The sequence below is a fragment of the Varanus komodoensis genome, unplaced genomic scaffold (genome assembly GCF_004798865.1).
Source record: "Varanus komodoensis strain SLA01 unplaced genomic scaffold, ASM479886v1 scaffold12, whole genome shotgun sequence".
NCBI classification, from domain to species: domain Eukaryota; kingdom Metazoa; phylum Chordata; class Lepidosauria; order Squamata; family Varanidae; genus Varanus; species Varanus komodoensis.
The window spans coordinates 12,859,645-12,879,071 of NW_025335349.1; the positions used below are offsets into that span (position 1 = coordinate 12,859,645).

The 19,427-nt window shown below is 39.4% G+C and overlaps 1 protein-coding gene across 8 annotated transcripts in view; it reads right to left on the minus strand.

Moving 5' to 3' along the window:
- Positions 1 to 16,032, minus strand: part of LOC123019122 (synaptotagmin binding cytoplasmic RNA interacting protein) — a 36,171-nt gene extending 20,139 nt beyond the window's left edge. For 4 of the 8 annotated variants that reach the window (XR_006413856.1, XR_006413855.1, XM_044421693.1 and 1 more), the window contains exons 1-10: positions 15,841 to 16,030; positions 14,275 to 14,434; positions 13,462 to 13,580; positions 13,218 to 13,325; positions 11,186 to 11,299; positions 10,928 to 11,104; positions 6,334 to 6,469; positions 5,368 to 5,573; positions 4,205 to 4,354; positions 2,715 to 2,836 (exon numbers count right to left, since the gene is read on the minus strand). Coding sequence is in view for 5 of the 8 variants with exons in the window: in XM_044421693.1 (XP_044277628.1) it covers positions 2,715 to 2,836; positions 4,205 to 4,354; positions 5,368 to 5,573; positions 6,334 to 6,469; positions 10,928 to 11,104; positions 11,186 to 11,299; positions 13,218 to 13,325; positions 13,462 to 13,580; positions 14,275 to 14,422 (1,280 nt within the window). In the remaining 3 variants the exon portion in view is untranslated. Of the gene's footprint in view, positions 1 to 2,714; positions 2,837 to 4,204; positions 4,355 to 5,367; positions 5,574 to 6,333; positions 6,470 to 10,927; positions 11,105 to 11,185; positions 11,300 to 13,217; positions 13,326 to 13,461; positions 13,581 to 14,274; positions 14,435 to 15,840 lie in introns of all 8 variants that reach the window. The other 4 variants (XR_006413854.1, XM_044421690.1, XM_044421689.1 and 1 more) reach the window with 2 other exon arrangements.
- Between the last annotated feature and the right edge of the window lie 3,395 nt (positions 16,033 to 19,427).

Sequence of the window (19,427 nt, forward strand, 5' to 3'; positions counted from 1 at the left end):
GTCAGCTGCAGGGAACTCACTTTGCCCATTCCTGTCAGAAGGAACATATAGCCCCAACTGACAGTTGGGAATACTGGTTCTGGTCTCAACCATCAACTGGAGAACCCAGGGTTTTTAGTAGACTGCCCTCTCTCCAGTCTCCCAGGAACAAAGCCACAGTAAATGGGAGACACCATTGTGACTCCATACTTCTGCTAGAGAAGAAACAGCTGTGGGGAGCTTTATCACACATTCTGCCAGTAAAAATGCCTATAAAGGCATTGCCTGTATTTGGCTTTTTTTGCTTCTTTCCCCCAATTCCTTTGTGTGTATGTGTGTATATATCCTATATCTTTTATACTATAAGCCTCTAGACAAGAACTAAATTACCAGAGCCTTTTCTAGCTATATAGCAAAATAAAAAGAGAGAAAGCCAGTGTGGTGTAGTGGTTAAGAGCGTGGAACTGGGACTCAGATGATCTGGGTTCTAGTCTCCACTCAGACATGGACTGGATGACCTTGGATCAGTCACAGACGCTTAGTCCAACCTACTTCATAGGACTGTTGTTGTAAGAATAAGATTGAGAGGAAGAGGAGAATTATCTAAGCTGCCTTGAATTCCTTGGAAGGGAAAAAGGCAGAATAGAAATATAATTAAGTAAATATGCTATAAATATTAGCATTTCTATGCAAACTACCAAAAGCCCATAAAGACGGCAAATGGATGTTTATTACTTCACCCTTACGCTAAACAAAGGTGTAGGGATATGTGCTTCCATCTTAAAAACATCCAAGCTGAACAGACAACACTTGCACAAAGCTCCCTGTACCTATTCAGCTGAAACTTGGCAGGTTTGCCCTCCCAGCAGGGGTAACTAACTCTGCTATTCTGCTACAAGTTACAAGTTAAGACTGGAGTGAAAACAGAAAACTTCCAAAGTCCAAACAATTTCATGACCAGATCCCACTGCCTGTAGATACTGTTAAAAAGAATTAAAGGGTATTTTTAAAAAATCCAAACTCGGTTACCAGAATTTAAGTCACCTTAGCAAGGTTAGCCTGGATCAGGTAGATACACAGACTGTAGAGCATAGCAGACAACGTACCCTGGAAACTACATATATATGCTCTACAGCAAAGATTTTGACCATCTTTCAGCTCAAGGTCCAAATTCAATCTTGGGAAAACTTTCAGGGGCCGTTTTTTAGTTGTGGGCAGGATCAAGGACAAGAGGAATGGGATAAAACATGACAACCTATTTTAAAATGATCAAGGGAAGGACAATCTAGAAATCCAGATGAGCCAGATTTGACCCACAAATCTGAGGTTTACCACCGAAGGTACAATATCCTTAACAGGACTTAAAAGGCAGTCTAAAAAAATATTTTTTTAAAAGGTAACTATTACCTATCCTTGGAATTCCAAGGCAAGTAAAAAACAAAAAAACACCCTTCGTGTCTGTTGATGACATTCATATTTTAATATTTCAATTACAAATCACAGTGCCTTCCATCTGTTTTGGACTACAACTCTTATAAATCTTGATCATTAGCCAGTGTTAACTGGGTATGATGAAAGTTTTAATTGAAAACATCTGGAGCAACCAGGTTTCCCTCCCTTTTGCAATCAACTGTTTCTAGCTTTGTGTTTAGCATTAATTTATCCTAGTAAATTAATGCTTAGAATACATGAATGTTATCTGATTGATCAACCAACACTGATTCTACTTGCAATTTATTCCAGCTAGAAGTACAAACAAAGAGCACATAAACTATTAAGGTATCACTTTGGGACATGAAATGCATCACAAAGATGCAGCTCCCTTGTATACTACCCTCTTCACACTTTTACATGTTTACCATAGGAGGCAGTAACATAACTTGATCCATGTCAACACAAGTGTGAAGATCACCTTTTAGGCTGAACTCTTACGCATACATATTAGGAATCACCTTTTTCTACCAGCAAAAATATAATTAAAAATTGTAAGATAAACAAGCCCAACAACAGTCAACTGTCATTGCTTGTGAAATACATATAATCTAATCATATCCATGTTTTCTGAGTCCCACTGGATTCAAAGAGCCATAATTCAAATAAGGGAGCACAGCACTGCAGTTTATACTTTTTAAAAATACGATCTGACAGTACAGTTTATCAACAATGATTCTTGCATCAAGAAAATGACACATTATGTTATACTCAACTGCTGACCAGCAACACAGAGTCTCAAATTCGTTCACAGTACTACATGGCTAACAATGGCAATAAATACAGATGCAATATCGCCAGGATATTCACAGGTACAGATGCTGCATGATCAGAAGGTCCTCTCTGGTTTGCTGTATATGCCCATCATTTTGGGTAGAATTAGTTAAGCCTTTTGTGCAGTACTTGTCTGATCACTTTTAGGGTCATATTAAAATAACATGCATACAAAGCTAAACAAGAAAAGAACATACCCAGCAGCTGCAGGTAGTTAACATAGTAATTCTCTTGATCAAAAGCAAAGATAGCATTTTTATTTTCGGAAAAGCATGCATTCTAAGGTTATGTGGTACTTTTTGAGGATTAAATGTAATCCTTCTCTTTGGCACAAAAGGCTTTTTTAATTTTACAAATATGACCATGGCACACAACCATTAAAAAGTATGGTGACAATTAACTTTTCAAACCCACACTATGTAACATGCACTTAGTGTCAAATACATGAAAATCATGCCTTCAACACTTACATTTGATTTTTAGCAGCTTGTCTTTGTGCTTTCCTTTCTTTCCTTTTTTGATCTGGTGGCTTTGCAAAAACAATTTCAATATTTTCTCCTTCTAAATCTTTGCCATTCATTCCTTCCATTGCCTGTTGAGAACAGTGTTGAGATTTATACTGAATTCTTACAGAACTATTTTTATTGAAACAACATGCAAAGAATGCAAGCTAAATGGACAATAAGAGGTGGAAGAGAGGAAAACTGCTATTAGGTATGTAGGGTATATAAACCCACTTTCTGCCTACCAGCCCTATTTGAGGTCACTTGATGATTTCACTGTGTAAGTTTCCTAAGTATTATCTGCAACCATGAGGGTTGGAGGCCAATTTTGTACATGGTTCTGTGCCACAAAGCAAACAAATGTTTTAAAAAACACTCACTTATTCTCTGCAGATCAACATGGAATTTTTGAATATTATTCAAATTGCAAGCTCAAATTCTTTTAAGTAAAAAGCATCAGACAAGCATATGTACAAAAGGAATAAAATTTCTAGTAGGACAGGATACAGGATTAGAGTTAAATCATACCCAGAGTAGCACACCCATTGAAATGTTCTGAAAATTCAGTCACAACCAACTTTAAGTCCCACAGATTTCAATGGGCCTACTAAATACATGATTAAGTCTGAATCCAACCAACCTAACAAGTCTACCAAAAACAGAGCATACCATTACATTAAAAAGCAAAAAATATAGAGCACTACTTAACCTTGGCTTAGCATTTTATAGGGGGTAAGACTTAGTTTTTCAGCTTTTATATACTGGTATGGCCTCAATTGAAAATAGTACTTCAAGTGAGTGAGAACATCCTAAAAGATTAAAATTTTATTCTTGGAAGCTGAACTTGTTTGGAACCAAAACTCTAGAACATTTGCAGTTCAAGAATCTTCTGGAAGCAACCTCCTACTTCAGCATGTGTTACATCTAGCATCAGAGTCAGGGGGTCTAGCATCTCCTGCTTGTGGGAGACTATTGGCAGCTGGGCTGGCCACAGTGTAAACAGAATTCTGGATTAGATAGACCCCAATCTGATCCAGCATGGCTCTTATGTTATCTCCTTTGGTTGAACCATGTAAATTTGCTATGAGAACATTTGTTCTTGTTCATTCCTTCTCAAAGCATACCAATGTAATATATTTTAAGTCAAACCTATTTAAGAGATACAAGATGCTCGGGACTGTAGACAGATCCTGAGCTTGTTCATATGAAACAAAATAAACAGCTAAGAATAAGTAGCATATAGATATTCTTGTTCTTATTGTAAAATTAAGGGAATACTACTTAATAGGCAAGCCAGCAACTATTCTATGAAAATGACAGAGATGACAAAACAATACAGAACAGAGATTCAACTCAACAAAATGGTAAGCTTTGTACTACAAATATTTTATTAAACCCACAAAGAACTTAAAAAAATTGACTGTGCAATAGTAACTTTACTGTTACTCAAAACCTACCTTTACAGCACCATCACGTTCATCAAAATGAATAAAAGCATAGTCTTTTAATTTCTTTACTCGTTCCAGTTTTCCAAACTGACTAAAGGCCTTTTCTAGTATTTCCTCTGTGACTGAATTTGCCAAATTCCGTACAAATAACACTTTCACCTGAAACAAAGCATGAGATTAAATTCAGGCAAGACTTCCCATCTCTCCAATAGTAAGTTATCTCTGGACAGATTACAAATAGCTAAAAGCATAAAACTATTTAAAGGAAGATACAAATTGAACACATCATAGCAAAATCACCAGCCATTAAAAAAAAAAAAAACTAAAGTCACTAAAATGTGGCACTGCACATGTAGGTGCCAAGGGAGTCTTCTTGGAAAAGACTTTCCCAAAACAACGCACCGGAACTGAAAAGCCACTCTTCTTGTGGCTAACTTCATATTTCTTTTGGCCAGGACCCCTGGAAGAATTGCTAAAGCTGATATAAGGGTCTGAGAAAGTTGGTGGTAACTTGCTTTATTATAATAGTGAAAATGCACACCATGACTGCATCATTTACAAACTTTGCCAGTATGATCAACTCAACAATTTGAATCTAGAATCTATTCCCACTATGGAAAGGGGGGGGCTACTAGTATTGATTGCCCTTCTAGTCCCATACTTCTTCTAAAAATCTGGAGAAACACTCAGAGGGTTTGCGGGTCCTCCAAAACGTCATGGAAGGTGATGTTACAAGTTTTGGAGGAAGTGGAAATTGCAAAAATGCCATCTCCCTTTCTTTATTCAGCAAGCTTCCTCTAAAACATGGAAGGAAATTGTCTGTTGGTCAAAAACCTTTCACGGACAGAAACTGTCCTCCAATACATGGAAGGTGAAGTCTTGATCAAATTTTAATTTTGAATATGCTTTACCATTTCTATATAATTAGGTTAAAGATTAACATAAACTTTTACAACTTTTGCAAGAGCTCTTGCTTTGAGTGCTGAACAGATCATTCAAATTACAGTAAGCATGCAAATTTGCAAGTATGATTTCTTCTGAAATACTTGCTTTTTGAAATAGAATGCTTTGCTCAGCAAAATTATTATGCATTTTAGTTTCTTATACAAAAGAATCTGAAGCATCTTTGTAAGGTACCAGAAATATCTGTAAATACTATACTTGTATTTTACCTTCGCCATGACTTCAGGATCTGGATCTTCTATAGGATCAGCCCATTCAACTGTAACAACGTTACCCCAGACTTTCACTTTTCCACTCATTAATCTACGCCTGGCTTGCGCTGCAGTTTTGTGGTCTTCATATTCGAGGAAGCAAAAGCCTCTGTTCTTTTTTTTGTCATCAGGTTGATGATATAATATTACATCTGTTAGACCCTCTGAAATTGAAGCCAGTTACATGTTATTAGCATATCATATATCAAATATGAAATACTCAAGCTTTTAAAACAAAATGGAACACTCTCTTAGCTAATATTGTTGAAGTGCATATCAAAATTGCTTCACTTAGTACATATGTATCAATGCAAATGGTAAAGTTTGCTAGAATTTCCCCTCATATCACATATCAGTAAGACATATACATATCTCCCTTGTCTTTCATCACCTCTATCACAAAAGGAACTGAAAAATTAACCAAAAACTACTTTCATCTAAACCAGTGAAGTTTTTCAATCAACTGACCAATACACTGTTTCCATATTATGCAGCCTTAAGTTTAAATATAGGGCGAGCCAGGCAAGGTACAGTGATGTAAGAAAATATGCATGAATATTTTAAATGCTGGATAACACTGTCTAATAGGATAGAGCAAAATTTCTTCTTCTATTAAAATAAATTCTTCCAAATAGCCAATTTCAATGCCAAAGGAGATACAGCAAACGTCGTCATAAAACTGGGCTAGAATCCTCAAGCCTTATGTGACACCCTGATATGACAGGTGAAGAAGGTAGCAGCACCTTCAGGTATTGCTTCAAACTATCTCTCTCTCTCTCTCTAGAATATTCTTTATGATCTCAGTTTACAACATCGTCATCATTCAACATCAGCCGAAAGATGGTGAAAAAAACTCATCAATGATCATCAGAATAGGGATTCTTTCTTTTTATGCTCACCCAAGCAATATATCAAATAACTTACCTGTTACTTTGCTAAATTCTTCAACTATCTGCTCCTTGGTTTTACTTTTAGGAATAGAGCCAACAAACAGCCTATTATTGGCAACAGAGATACATACACCAATGTGTTTTCCAGAGCGAATTTCATGATTGTTATACTAGAAAAAAGAAAGTTATAAAGGATAAGTTATCATCCAAACATGTTTAATGCTTTAACTCATCACTTGCTAAATCTTAAGATTGTTACTTCCTTCCAGAAATTCCAATGCAGAGTTTTCAAAAATCAACAGGGAATGAGTGCTCTTAACATAGTGTGCTCTTATCATAGTATATGGTTCAGCTCACTTAAACTAGTAAGCTCACTTGCTTCAAGTGTATTTTTATGATGCAGGCAACATTTTCTGCAATACAGTTATTTTTCCAATATGACTATGTGTTCTGTTGCATGGGCCACAATACCAAGAGTCCTGTATTGTCCATGGATCCTTTTGCCTTTATAATTAAATGTAGCTGGGCACACTATCAAGAGACTTGAGAACTACTTTAAAAAATAGTATACAATAAGCTCTAAATCACAAAAGTTTACACAATAATGTTAGTCTTCAAAGTGCCAAAAGACAGCTGTTTTTATAGCAACTGACAAACTAAACTACAGACCTACCAACAAATACAGGACAGTGTATTTCAATGTGAGGTGAAAGATTGCCACATTTAGTTTACTCAATTCATAGAAAGCAAATATAGTCATTTATTCTACACCAGATATTCCATGTAGCCCAAACAACATGACCAATGACCAAGGGTAAGAGTTGCAGGCCAAAGCATCTGGAGGGTACCAGAATGAAAAAGGTTAGTCTGTGTTGTCTAACACACAAAGTACTGGAAACCTGATGTTATTAATGACAAATATTTCCAACAAGTCCTTAAAAATGTTGTTCCCTTGCTTGAAGTAAGCTCATAAAGCAAGATGCCCCATCAACTTAGCTTGTTAAAAGCTATGAGCCACTGTGAATATTTGAAAGAGCAGCTCATAAAAGCAAGTAAATGTTGCTAGCACTAAAACAGAGATTAACAGATTGTACTTGGGATCCAAGTATAAGCAAAACATTGGTAAAAGCACTTTCTGTTAAGAACTATAGGCTACTCTGAGAGCAATAGCAAACTATACTCATAGAACAAGAAAAAACAGCATGTGTTACTCAAGCACAATTATTTTTCTTTCCACCTTTTAACAAACAAGAAGGCATTTAGCTGTAGTGAAGAGGCGGCAAATCTGACACCCTTCTGATGTACTAATTTACAGTTCCCATCAGTCCTAGTCAATGGAGCCACTCTTGAAAGATAATAGGAGGTGCAGAGCAGACCTGGGGTGGGGGGACTGTAACTTGTCCATATCTGTTCTATTAGCACAAACTATAGTTTCCAATGAAGGAGCAACCCCTCCCATTCAGATTACATTTCATCACAAAGGCATTCTTCCAGATTTACCAAACTTTGGTAGTTGGACGTATGTCACAGTTAGTGAGAAGATAAGATAAACCTAAGACTGCCTATGAAAATATATTTGATCTTTTAAAAGCAGAGTTGGATCTGGACTCCATACTTAATGGTAAAGCCACCAAAACCATGTAACTCTAGTCCCAATTATTTGCCTACTTGTATTACTGAGATCCAATCTATTGTTGGTTACCACTGTTTACACTAATATAAATTAGTATTAACTGTGGATAAACGATAATTATGTTCCCTTACTTACAATGCTGCCTCTTTTGATCCTTAAGCTATTGAAAATAGTTCATTTCATGGGACAGAAGCACCAAGGCATTAGTGTAGTTCTATCCAGACCCTTACAAGTTGACAGTTCTTTTCTGCTCATTCCCTAGATGGGAAATGAGGGACCAAGCATATACATTATTACTCCTCATATGAAAAAGGGAAGTAATTCAGTAACTGTGATTCTTTTCATGTGAAACAATCGATACACTTTTAAGATCAAATTAAGTCAAACATGGCACTTTGTCCTCTACCAATTTAGTGTATGATTGCACATGTAATGCTTTATTACAGACCTTAAGCAAATCAATGACTTTCATACCTGATACTAACATGTTTACTACTAGAGTGTTGAAGTATATTCTAAAAAGAGATGCCAGTGCAACACTCCAGCCATTCACCTATCTACTAAAGGTAAAGATCTTCTTCAAACAACAAGGCAGAAAATCTTATGTAAAAGTCAATTCATTCTCTTCCTCTCTCCTTCAGGCTTTAAAAAGGCTGAGACAATTACAGACAGATTAGTAAAAGTATGCAGGCAAGTAACTTGTGGACCTTTCTACAAACCTCATTGTACTTGAAGCATTTGACTAAAAATATTGAATATGTAATAACTAATTCAATCGTAAGTTCCTAAAGAATTATTTTACTTAAATCTCAATAAGGAAATCCTAACTCCCAGAACTGCTTGCGAGAGGGAATTAGTCCGCAACAGGGGTGCCTCTCAAGAATCAAAGAAGCACTCTTCATCCACAGAACAAGTTTCACCTGCAGAAAGTTTAACAGATGAGTATTTGTCAGTTGTTGGACCCAAAGCAGGGTGGTTTGGGGAATAGAGGTTGTCTGGGATCTACTTGATCCAAAGTCGTCCATTCCAATCTGAGGCCCCAGGATCAGGTCCCTTGCTTATACTAGCTATACACTAAGCACAAACATTTTTTCCTCCTATTCATACAAATGGGAAGAAAAAATAAATCAAAGATGAAAAGGTTAACTCTGCCCCTACTTCCATGACATGGCCTGAATATCACAAGCTGGCAAGGCTTTTAAACAGGCAGAAATCCCAGCCCCCTACCTGCACTGTAATGCATACTTATGACAAATTCAGGAAGCACCAAAAAGACTACACCATGCAAGTGCAACATGATTCTTAAAATGTTAGAAACTGAAGAATGCCATTAATTTCCAGGTGCTCTCCAATGTTACAAAAGTCAGTGATGCTTAATGCTTAAATCCAGTCAATATTTATTATATTTTCCCATAATGCACTTATTAATAGCAGTTTACAAAACTAAAAAAAACATGTACTTGTAGTACAGGACTAGAAATTATACGGTTGAAAATTACATGGAAACCAAACAAGTCAAATTTTAGATTCTTCTTGGTATACCAATATTCCATTTTTTCTGTTGGAAAACTGATTTATAATTGTTCTAATATGCAACCACTAACAGACTTACAGAAAATATATTATTGAGTATGAAATTGATTTTGATGTGTCTTGTCTTCACAATACCAGCTATCTTTCAATTCAACATATTGGATTGACTCCAATGTCACGTATAGATTTTTCCTCATGCACAGTGTTTTCCCCCCCTCCCCCACAACCCATCCATCCACTCTAGGATTCCCCAACTTTCCAAATCAGATTTGATTGGCATGCAGGTAAAACCTGATCACTGGTAGCTGGACCTAACCCACTTGGCTAAATGAAGACAATAGGATTTATCTTTAAGTAAATATGCATAAAAAGATTCCTGTGAATCTCATGAAAGCACTGACTAAAGATGTATTTCCTTTACAGGCAGTCCACAGGTTATGAACAAGTTCTATTCCTAAGAACATCTTTAAGTCGAATGTGTAAGTCAGTTCACGTACATACGGGCTATATTTAGCACGAGTAAGCCATATAGTATAGTTTGTCTTACTATATACATATTTTATCTTTTTATGCATATAAAACACTTAAGAAACACTTCCATATACAGTCAGCCCTTCACTTTCAAGGTGGTCAGGGGTACAGGACCCCCACAAAAGTGAAAAAATACACAAACATCTCTAGTCCTCGCCCCATACCTTAACTCTTAATACTGTTGACCATACTTGTCCTGGATTGCTCCTCCCTCTGTCTCTCTTTGACCTTGGTCTGCTCCAGAAGAGCTCCTCTTCTTCATTTATTACATTCTTCTGCTCTTATTCCCTACCCTCCCTTTCACTCACTAATGCCTCCTCTTTGTACCAAGAAAATGCTGGAGGGAATTCCCTTTCTGGATGGGGGGGGGGGGGCGCGTGCAAGAAGGCATGCTTTGGAGACCCTCCCTCTCCCCCCTTTTGCTTCTTCTCTGTGATGATTTTCCAGAGCAACCCACAAAACTCCAGAAGTTTTTGCGCTCATTACTACAAACCATTTGTCTTTAATTCAAATTTTTAAATTAATAGGCTTTATGGCAGTTTATTCGAAAGTATGTTATTAACCGGCACATTTGTAACCCAGGGTCTGCCTGTACTTACCTGTTGTCACTGGTTGCAGTCAAATTACCTTTTAAGTAACAGAAGGAAGGAACAGCACATAAAACTAACATGTGCTAAAGTGAAGTGCTGAAGTGAAGAAAAAATAACACTGCAACTCTTAAGGATTACACTGAGCCTATATAAATGTCCAAATTCTAGAAGGTACTAGAATTAAATAACTCTAATGTATACAATAAGGTGTGAATGGATGTGAGCATTTATTTACCACTGCCAGGAACCCTAATAGCTGATTTTAGATAAAAATGTTCAACTATTGCCCTTAAAGGTCACCTAGAAAGATAATAAACTGGTCACAAAACACTGCAACTTACCAATTTAACAGCTTCCTGAGCTGCTTCTTTGTTACAAAAGGTGACAAAAGCATATCCTCTGTTTAGGCCTGTCAGTGGGTCCATCATTAAGCGAAGATCCCAAATAGGTCCAGCTTTCTCAAATAATGGAACAAGCTCATCTTCAAATAAGTCCCTTGGAATCTTACCCACAAATATCTGTTAACAAAAATATTTTTAAGTATCACAAAGGGATAGACATATTAACATTGCCCAAACCCAAAATGAGATATTGCTTACCTCGGTGCCAACAGAAGGCTGATGTCCTGAATAGACACACTCTGGGGGAGGACCACCATACTTTCTTTGTCCGGTAGTTACATCAAGTGTGTAACCTGTTCTCTCCAAAAGTGCCTATAAATTTAGTTTTAAAATCAAATACAATAATTTACCAACTTATTTTATTACTAATTAGCATATCGAATTAAAACAGAAATAAATGCATGCCTTCACTGAAGTGGCCTTTACAGCAGTTTTAGAACAACTTGCCTTCATTCAGCTTTATAAGATGGCTTCTCAGTTGTATTGTCTTTTGAACAATTCTGATATATTGCAAGCCCAAATTATTGTGATAAAACAATTTTACATTGTAATCCTATATAATGTATGAAAAGCCTCACTTCAAAAGCTAATTTCCTGAGTCCCATCAAATATTATTCTGTACTGGTCACTGCAACATGGCAGATCTACTAAACAGAAATCCTTATGTGACTTAGGGGATCCCACACCTTCCTCTTACCCATATGCAACTCAAACCCTGCTTCTGTAGGGGATAGATGTATCCCTAGAATCTGCAGAGGAAGTAGGCTGAGCTTCACCCCAGAGGAAGAGCCTGATGAGGCACAGCATACTTGGCACAACAGGCCACAGAGTTGCCCAAGTAGGACAAAGAGCACCTACAGTGGCTATTTATGAGATATAACTTTTATCTCTTTAATAGGATGCAATATTGAGCTGTATATATGCGCATGCTTCAGCCACTGCTTCAGCGGTGTAGTCCCTACATGCATATACTTCAATTTTACTCAAGTTTAAGTCAATGGTTCCCAACCATTTCTATGCCACACAGCCCTAGAAAATGTTTATGTTTGTACCCTCTATAGGATATCGTATTTGAAGATGAAGAAGTAAAATTTCTAATTTGTGAACCAAAAATTGAACCACACACAGTACTGAACAAACTGAATTTAAAAACAAAATATACCTTTAACTCAGTGCATAAAATTCCAATATCAATTGAGCAATTAGAAAAAAATTGTAAACAGTAAGATCAATCCCAATTGTAAACATAAAATTCAATGGTTTCTTTGTTCCTGATTCTCATTCATGATTTTGCAAAATGTGGAATTTGCTTGTTGATTGCAATCTGGAAGTGTGCCTGTGATTTCAGGTGAATTCTCATATGTTGTTTTGATTGACACTGAATCCAAATGCAAACAAAATAATAATTTTATTATTGGGATAAATTTTGGCAAAAACACGGCAATTCACCAATTCTGGCAAATAGTGATACAGCAGTCTTCTTTGTCACACCCCCTGGGGCGCGGGCACCCCAGGCTGGGAACCCCTGGTTTCTGTCCACCCCAACATGTCATCAATTGGTTTTTGAAAAGAAAAACTGAAGGTACAGACTATATGCATTCCAGAGTACAATACAGAATAAAATAAAAATTAATAAGCCAAGGAAATGAGAATGCTGTTCATGCAAACACCATATTCAATACTTTCTGGAATATTTAATGCTTGAAGTTTCCAGTGGCTTTAATAGCCACAACTAAGCACTGACTATACTCTGCTTAGGGTTAGGGTACCAGGTTGTGCTAAATCCGAAGTACTGAACAACTACTGGAATATACAATCTAATCTCTGGTTGCATTGTCAATAAATTGATAGCAAGTTCATGAGTTATCTGTACCAGAACAAGTGTTCAAGTATACCCACCTGAAGCAAAAGAAACAAGTACCAGAAATCACTTCACCAGGGTTAAGTACACAAACTACATGAAGAGTCTACCATACAAGAAAAAAATTATGGTATATCAGTAGTATCTATCAACCTTCAGAAGTACACTGAAAATGGCACTCTGCACAGGATGCAATGCAAGGCCTGACAAGCAGTATGACAGGACTGAGCTATCACACTGTTGTCCACTATGGTGGTACAGATAATTCATCACAAATGACTCTAATACAGCTATACTGTAATCATATGAAAGTACAGTACTAATGTGCCAAGGGCAGAGAGAATACAGTTTTCCCATAAAGAAACATACCTTGATCTTTGCCTCATCTGGTCCTTTGCTAGAATCTGCCACTTTGGTCCCTTGTTTTTCTCGCTGTCTATATGTCTTCATGACACCACATAAAAAGGCACTTTTGTTCTAAAATGTTTATATGAAAGATTTAGAGTTAGATCAAATTTTTAAACTGGATCATCCAAGACTGTGCAAGTTCTGTGCATGTGCTAGCACAAGCTACAGTAAAAGAAACAAAATTACTATTAGTGTAGTACATTACCTGAACATGAGAGAGATCACTGTCTTTAAACTGTTGAAGTACTGCCAATGCACCTTCTTCATTAAATTCCTTTAAAGCTTCAATAGCTCTTTCATCTAAATCACTGTGAGCAACTAGCCCTAGAAAAAGAAATATTATATTCTGCATTTTCAATTAGCCACTTTATCATATTTCAGGAGCAGATAAACTAGCCAGTAACCAATTTTTAGTTGGGCTTTTCCCTTCCCTAAAAAAATTGCCAAATACATTAACATCCAAATATATTACTAGTAACTACTGATATATTTTGGCAAATCATGAAGAAAAAAATCATACATGTACATGAACATTTAAACTGACTCAAGCAAACAGATATTTTACTTCTTGTCACTAAAAGGAACTTTTTAAAAGTTGGACAAAACCACTCTCAGTTCTACTGTCCTCCAAAATAGATCTTCAGAACATGACTGAACACACTGTAGCCTTTGCACCCACGGGTCCAAACATTAAATCAGAGTTATCATCCACAAGAGATGCGTAAGATTACTGCTTCACTTTCTAGACTACACGGTGCTCCAAACAAACACAACTCTAATCCACTATGAACTTCCTAAGTTTCAACGGCTTTCCCTCATCATCATAATCACCACCACCACCACCCCTTCATTCAGTTCCAAAAACAAACCTAGACTAGCATAACATTACATATCAATTGCTAAGAAAACTGCAGTCCCCATACTTTTTTTTTTTTGGAAACCACAAAAAGTTGCTATTTTAGCCCAAAGCAAGGAAAGTCCAATATAAAATAGTGATTTTGCAAGTTTTACATCTTACCTGCAACGTAAATTTCATCTAGTTTTTCAGCAACTTTCTGTGGTAAACCAGCATCAAGCAATGTCTGGAAATGCTCAGAATGGGTAACTGCAGCGGAAGTATCCATGGGCTCTTCAGTACCATTCCCATTAACATGTTCAGAAGCCATGTTTCCAGATATCTGTTCAAACGCAATAAGCATAATTAAGCTATAACCCTTAAAGCCGAGCAATGCGGGTATCAATACATGCAGCTACCTACTAGAGACTTAGAGAATTTACCAGGTTTTCCCTATTACTTTTGCAAACAGAAAGCTTACAAATCCTTTTCAAGCGATAGCGCAAAGGCAAACCTAAAGAACCACAGCCTAGCGGGGGTGTTAAGAATTTACTGCATGTTTTACACAATCCAGCCAAACGCTCTGACTCATGTCCCTCTCCTTCTTTAGCACGCCCTAAGAATCTCTGAAGAAGTTAGAAATAGAACAAGAAGCAAAAGCGGGGAAGATCGTGCACACACCACCACGCGATACAGCCACTACCCTTCGCTGCCAGTTGTATCCTAATCACTCATTTCTACCCATCGTTACCTCTCACGAGGCCCTGTTCCCTCGTCTACATTCCAGGCGTATCACCTTCCCGCCTCTCTGACAGGGCCTAAAGCAATCAGGCAAAAGGAACAAAGCGCTTGCCAGCCCGCACTCAGCCCAGGTGGCGGCCTCCGCCATAAGCCTGATGGAAACACGTGCTCGGCGCGTTCAAATGTCTTACAACTTCCTCCAGCGACCAACTCCCCCCCCGGAAAAGCAGTCTGTCCCTCTCACCCCCCCTTTCCCTCCGGGAGAAGAATTGCAACACCCTGGGCCCTAATTCGCCACGCGGAAAGGGGTGGAGGGGGGGCAGAGATAAGAGAATAAAATGAGCGTACGACACTTCTCCACGTCTTTCCTCCTCCCGCCCCGGAACAATGCATACAAATCATACTCCAGACCTCCTCTCTACTGCCCCGCCATGCCGTTCCAATTCCAACGTGAGGAGTTGGCGCCCCAGACCAGCTTCCCACCCCGGCCCATTACGTGACTCGAGGCACACGACACCCGTCCTCCCCAATTCACCCCCAAGTCCCGCAGCCACATCGGCGACGGCAGTCACTGCCCTATTCCATCTCGTCCCACCTTACCCGAGTGGCGCCTCGTGGCCAATGAATGGCGCTGCCGCCTGGACAATGAGGCAGCTGGAACCCCTTCTCAGGAAAGAAGCGGCTTCCCTTCTCCCCGCCGCCCTCCCGCAGCCGCCCGTCACGTCTGTGGGGCCTAATGTCACCGACCCTGCAGCGCCAAGTGCCGCTTCAACACCAGCTCCTCGCTGAACAGGACAGGGCCGCTGAGCAGCGTCGTCCTCTTTGTTCATCCCAGCCCCATTTTTGCCCAGAACCGGCTACTCAAGGAGCCACCTCCTCTCTCACCATGCCCCCCACCCCGTTCGCTCCTCCCCAGGAACCTCTCCTTGTCTTTACAGGTCCCTTTTTCTTAACCGACTCTCTCCCTCCCGTGCCCTCCCTGCCTGACAAGCCGGGGCGGCTGCTGACCTGGGTGGGTGAGCGGCGGGTGTGATGAATGGTGAGCGAAAGGGCTCCGGAGGGGGACGGTGCGGGGGGGCCCGGTTGGGGAGCTGCCCCTTCTCCGCTCCCTCAGCGTGTCCGGAGATTGTGCAGGAGCCTGCGTAAAATGGCGGCCGCTCGAACGCTCACGCCGCTGCTGGCACCAACCAACCCCAGCCCCCTTCCACTCGGCGCAAGCAGGGAGGGGAGAGGCGGCGAGGAGGAGGCGCCGCGCGCGCGCTGGCGCAGCCCCAACGCCGGGGTCTCCCGAGCAGATCCACAAGGGTTATCGCCCCGCCCGCTGCTGGGTGGCTTAGCTCTCAGACACACAGCAGCCAAGGCGCGGCTGCGCACGCATGCGCTTACGCAGCTAGCCGGAGCTAGTCCTCCACGCTGTTCGTTGCACCGAGGGGAGGGGAAAGAAAGTTCGTCCCCCTCTTCGGGCAACTTCTGGAGAGAAAAACCGGGAGATCCTCGTGTTGGGTACGAGAGTCAGAGGCCTCCGCGCCACAAAGAGTAGCTTTGGGCTTGAGGCGCAAATGCAGAAAGGCCATTTGATGCTCCTTTTAGGTCATTGCTGCTTTTATTTTATACCTTTTTTAAAGTATAAAAACCGCTCATTCGCTCACAGCCTGGTTTATATGGAGTGAAAATTAATATAGTTTAGGATGGCATTTGGAAAACAGAACTCTTGTTTTTCCTTTTCTTTCTACCTATAGCTTTGAAGCTGGGCCACAATTCTACTTAAATGCCATATTATAAATAAAAACAGACTAAAACTAAGTGAAGCTACACAAATGTTAACATTCTTTGGTTGAACAGGCATTGGTGCCAATTCATACTAGTAAGTGTTCATAAAAAGTTGGGCAAAAGTTGGTGTCTATCCCATTGCAAATTTGGCTAGGAAGAAAATCCGGAACAGGAGTGACAGACGCTACAAATAGTCATCTGCCCAATTTCTGATTTCCATAGGCAGGCAATTCTTTGGGTGATTGAGATGCTATTTTAAAGAGAAAAGTGTACTGTGTAAGAAAAGATGAACCCTCCCTGCAGCCGGGCTCCCCAGACAAGCTCCTGGGCATTCTCAGTACCAGGATTAGAAATAAGAGAGTATGTAGAGTTGGTAGATAAATTAAACCGGAGAGGGATTTGCACTCCTGCCCTGCAGTCAGCCCTCCTTCTTAAAAGGCAGTCTTGTAGCAGGTGAAAGACCAGAAAGCCAAATGCAGTTAAATGAGCAAGGAAACAAAATATCCTTCACCAGCAGTCAAAAAGTAGGCGATGATGATCAAGGGCACCTCCTTGGCAAGCTGCTCTACAATCTAGTGTCACATAGGCCACTCTCCCTTACATCCCCTTGCCATACTGTAGACAACTAGCAGGAGACAAGACTTTTTGGTTAACGGAGAGAGACTTGCAGTAAGCGTGCTACCCACCTCTTGGCAGAATGCTTTGCTTTTCAGCCATCAGCAGAAAACTGGCTATGCTATGTCTCTTGAACATTGTATAAGTTACTATGTTTTGAAGCCATCTGGACTGCCACTCTTCAGAAGAAAGGCAAGATACAAAATCTGCCATTGGTGATGTTGTTCATGCTATATTGACTAATACCTTGCTTATAGTACTATTGCCTCAAAAATGTTTAGGAAACAGAGAAAACTAGATGTGCCAGTGGAGAGACATCTTCAATAATGCTTTAAATCTGCATATATCTGCTGATAAAAAGTTTTTTAAAGCATTTTTCAATAGATTGTAGTCTTGCTGTTTGTAAAACAGCCATACACCTGAAATAGAAATTAACTCCATCAAATGTACAGCACACATTTTGCCAGACTGAGCCTTCCACAGGAACACATAATTTGATTTTGATACCAACAGCAATGCAGCAGGGCCAAAAAGCAGTGTGTTCAGTAGCAATTCTAGTTTCAGTATAAACCCCTGGCCCTTCATGGGCACATCCTTTCCCTCAACCCTCAATTGCTTGGCTATTTCCTAGCTTTCCTCCTATTCTAGGTTGGTTGAAATCTTTCTCCCAAGGCTGTTAACTAAAAACTCAAAATTAAAGTATGCTGGTATTTTGGGACATGTGGTACTATCCCTTTTGCTTTCTGCCCCACCCACCACTGGAATGCCACCTCAGAGCAATGGCATTCCCAAACCACATTTGGTGATTAAAACTGGTTTAATTCAGTAGCATTTATGTACAAAAAAGGGTTTAAATATTGAATTCCTGGGGTTTCTTGACATTTTGTGCAGAGTTAACACCAATAGGAATATAAGTAACAGCTAAGACCATTGGCTCACCTAGCTCTGCCTGGCAAGTTTGCCTTTCCTATGGATGCCAGGCGCTAGACTTTTCAGTGAAAAGCATGTGTTCTAATGCACTCCAAGTGCTTTCCTTAAAGGAAAGTTGCACTCGGCAATTGAACCTGCGTAGGTTCAAGTTGCATGTCTCTATATAAATGCAACTATGTGCAGTGTCAGGCATTTACAGGAATAGCTGCACTGCCAACTACTCCCATGATTCAAACAATGCTTGTCTAGGTACCTTACCATCTTAGCTATGCAATAGGTCAGTTTAAGCCATTCTGTCATAAATGAAGTGCCAAAGTAGTTGAAATTAAGGTTTACTGGTTCTAGCTTGTACCCAGCTTTTTCCACTTTATCTTCCACAAAGCATGGTGCTTTCTTCGAAATATACAGTAACTTTTAGTCTGTCTTGATCTGCTACTTAGTAAATCAACTTCTACAAGTTTCTGAAAAATATGCAGCTTTCAAAATATTTTATCTAGGAACTCTTTATGACCTTTGTACCAATATCCTGACCATTCTGAGATTGACCCAGAATAGCCTTCACTATACAGCTTGTTCACTAGAATGCATCGATCAGAGCACCTATTAAGTGGAAAGGCTTTTTCTTGGAATCAAAACTCAGTACCATTTTGTCTACTTCAGAGCAGCGTATTCTACATATTTTAGTGCTCTTTATTGCATTTCCCCCTTAATGTCTGGAGTAGGCATTGTAGACATGTCATGAGTAGCACTGGCTGGAGGCAGGGGTTAGACTAGATGGCCCAGGAGGCCCCTTCTGACTTCCTGTTCGATAAAATTGTACCATGCACCTAGCAATTAAGTACACACACTATATAACTACATTACTGCAACTGCACCACCTTTCATGAATCTTCTTACAAGATTTTCCATTCCAGACTATTTCCATGTTAATGACTGAAATATGCTCTAACAAGCTGAATATGCCAAGAGCAACAATGCTCCTAGCCTATTCACAATCAAAATAGTGATTCATTATTGCTTAAGAGTAGCCAATTTCCTTTACATAAAAATGCTCTAACAATTCTAGGATACCCAGTTACCTGCTTAACTCATTCATGGCCGGAGCTATTTTTATCTAGCACAGCTTAAATTTAAGCCCTCAACCTACACCAAGCAGCTTGAGGAATTGCTTCAGAATACATTACCATTACAGGCACTCCCTGGGTTTAGAATAAGTTCTATTCCCGAGAACATTTAAGTTGTATTTGTATGCAAGTCAAATCACATGAATAAACTAATGG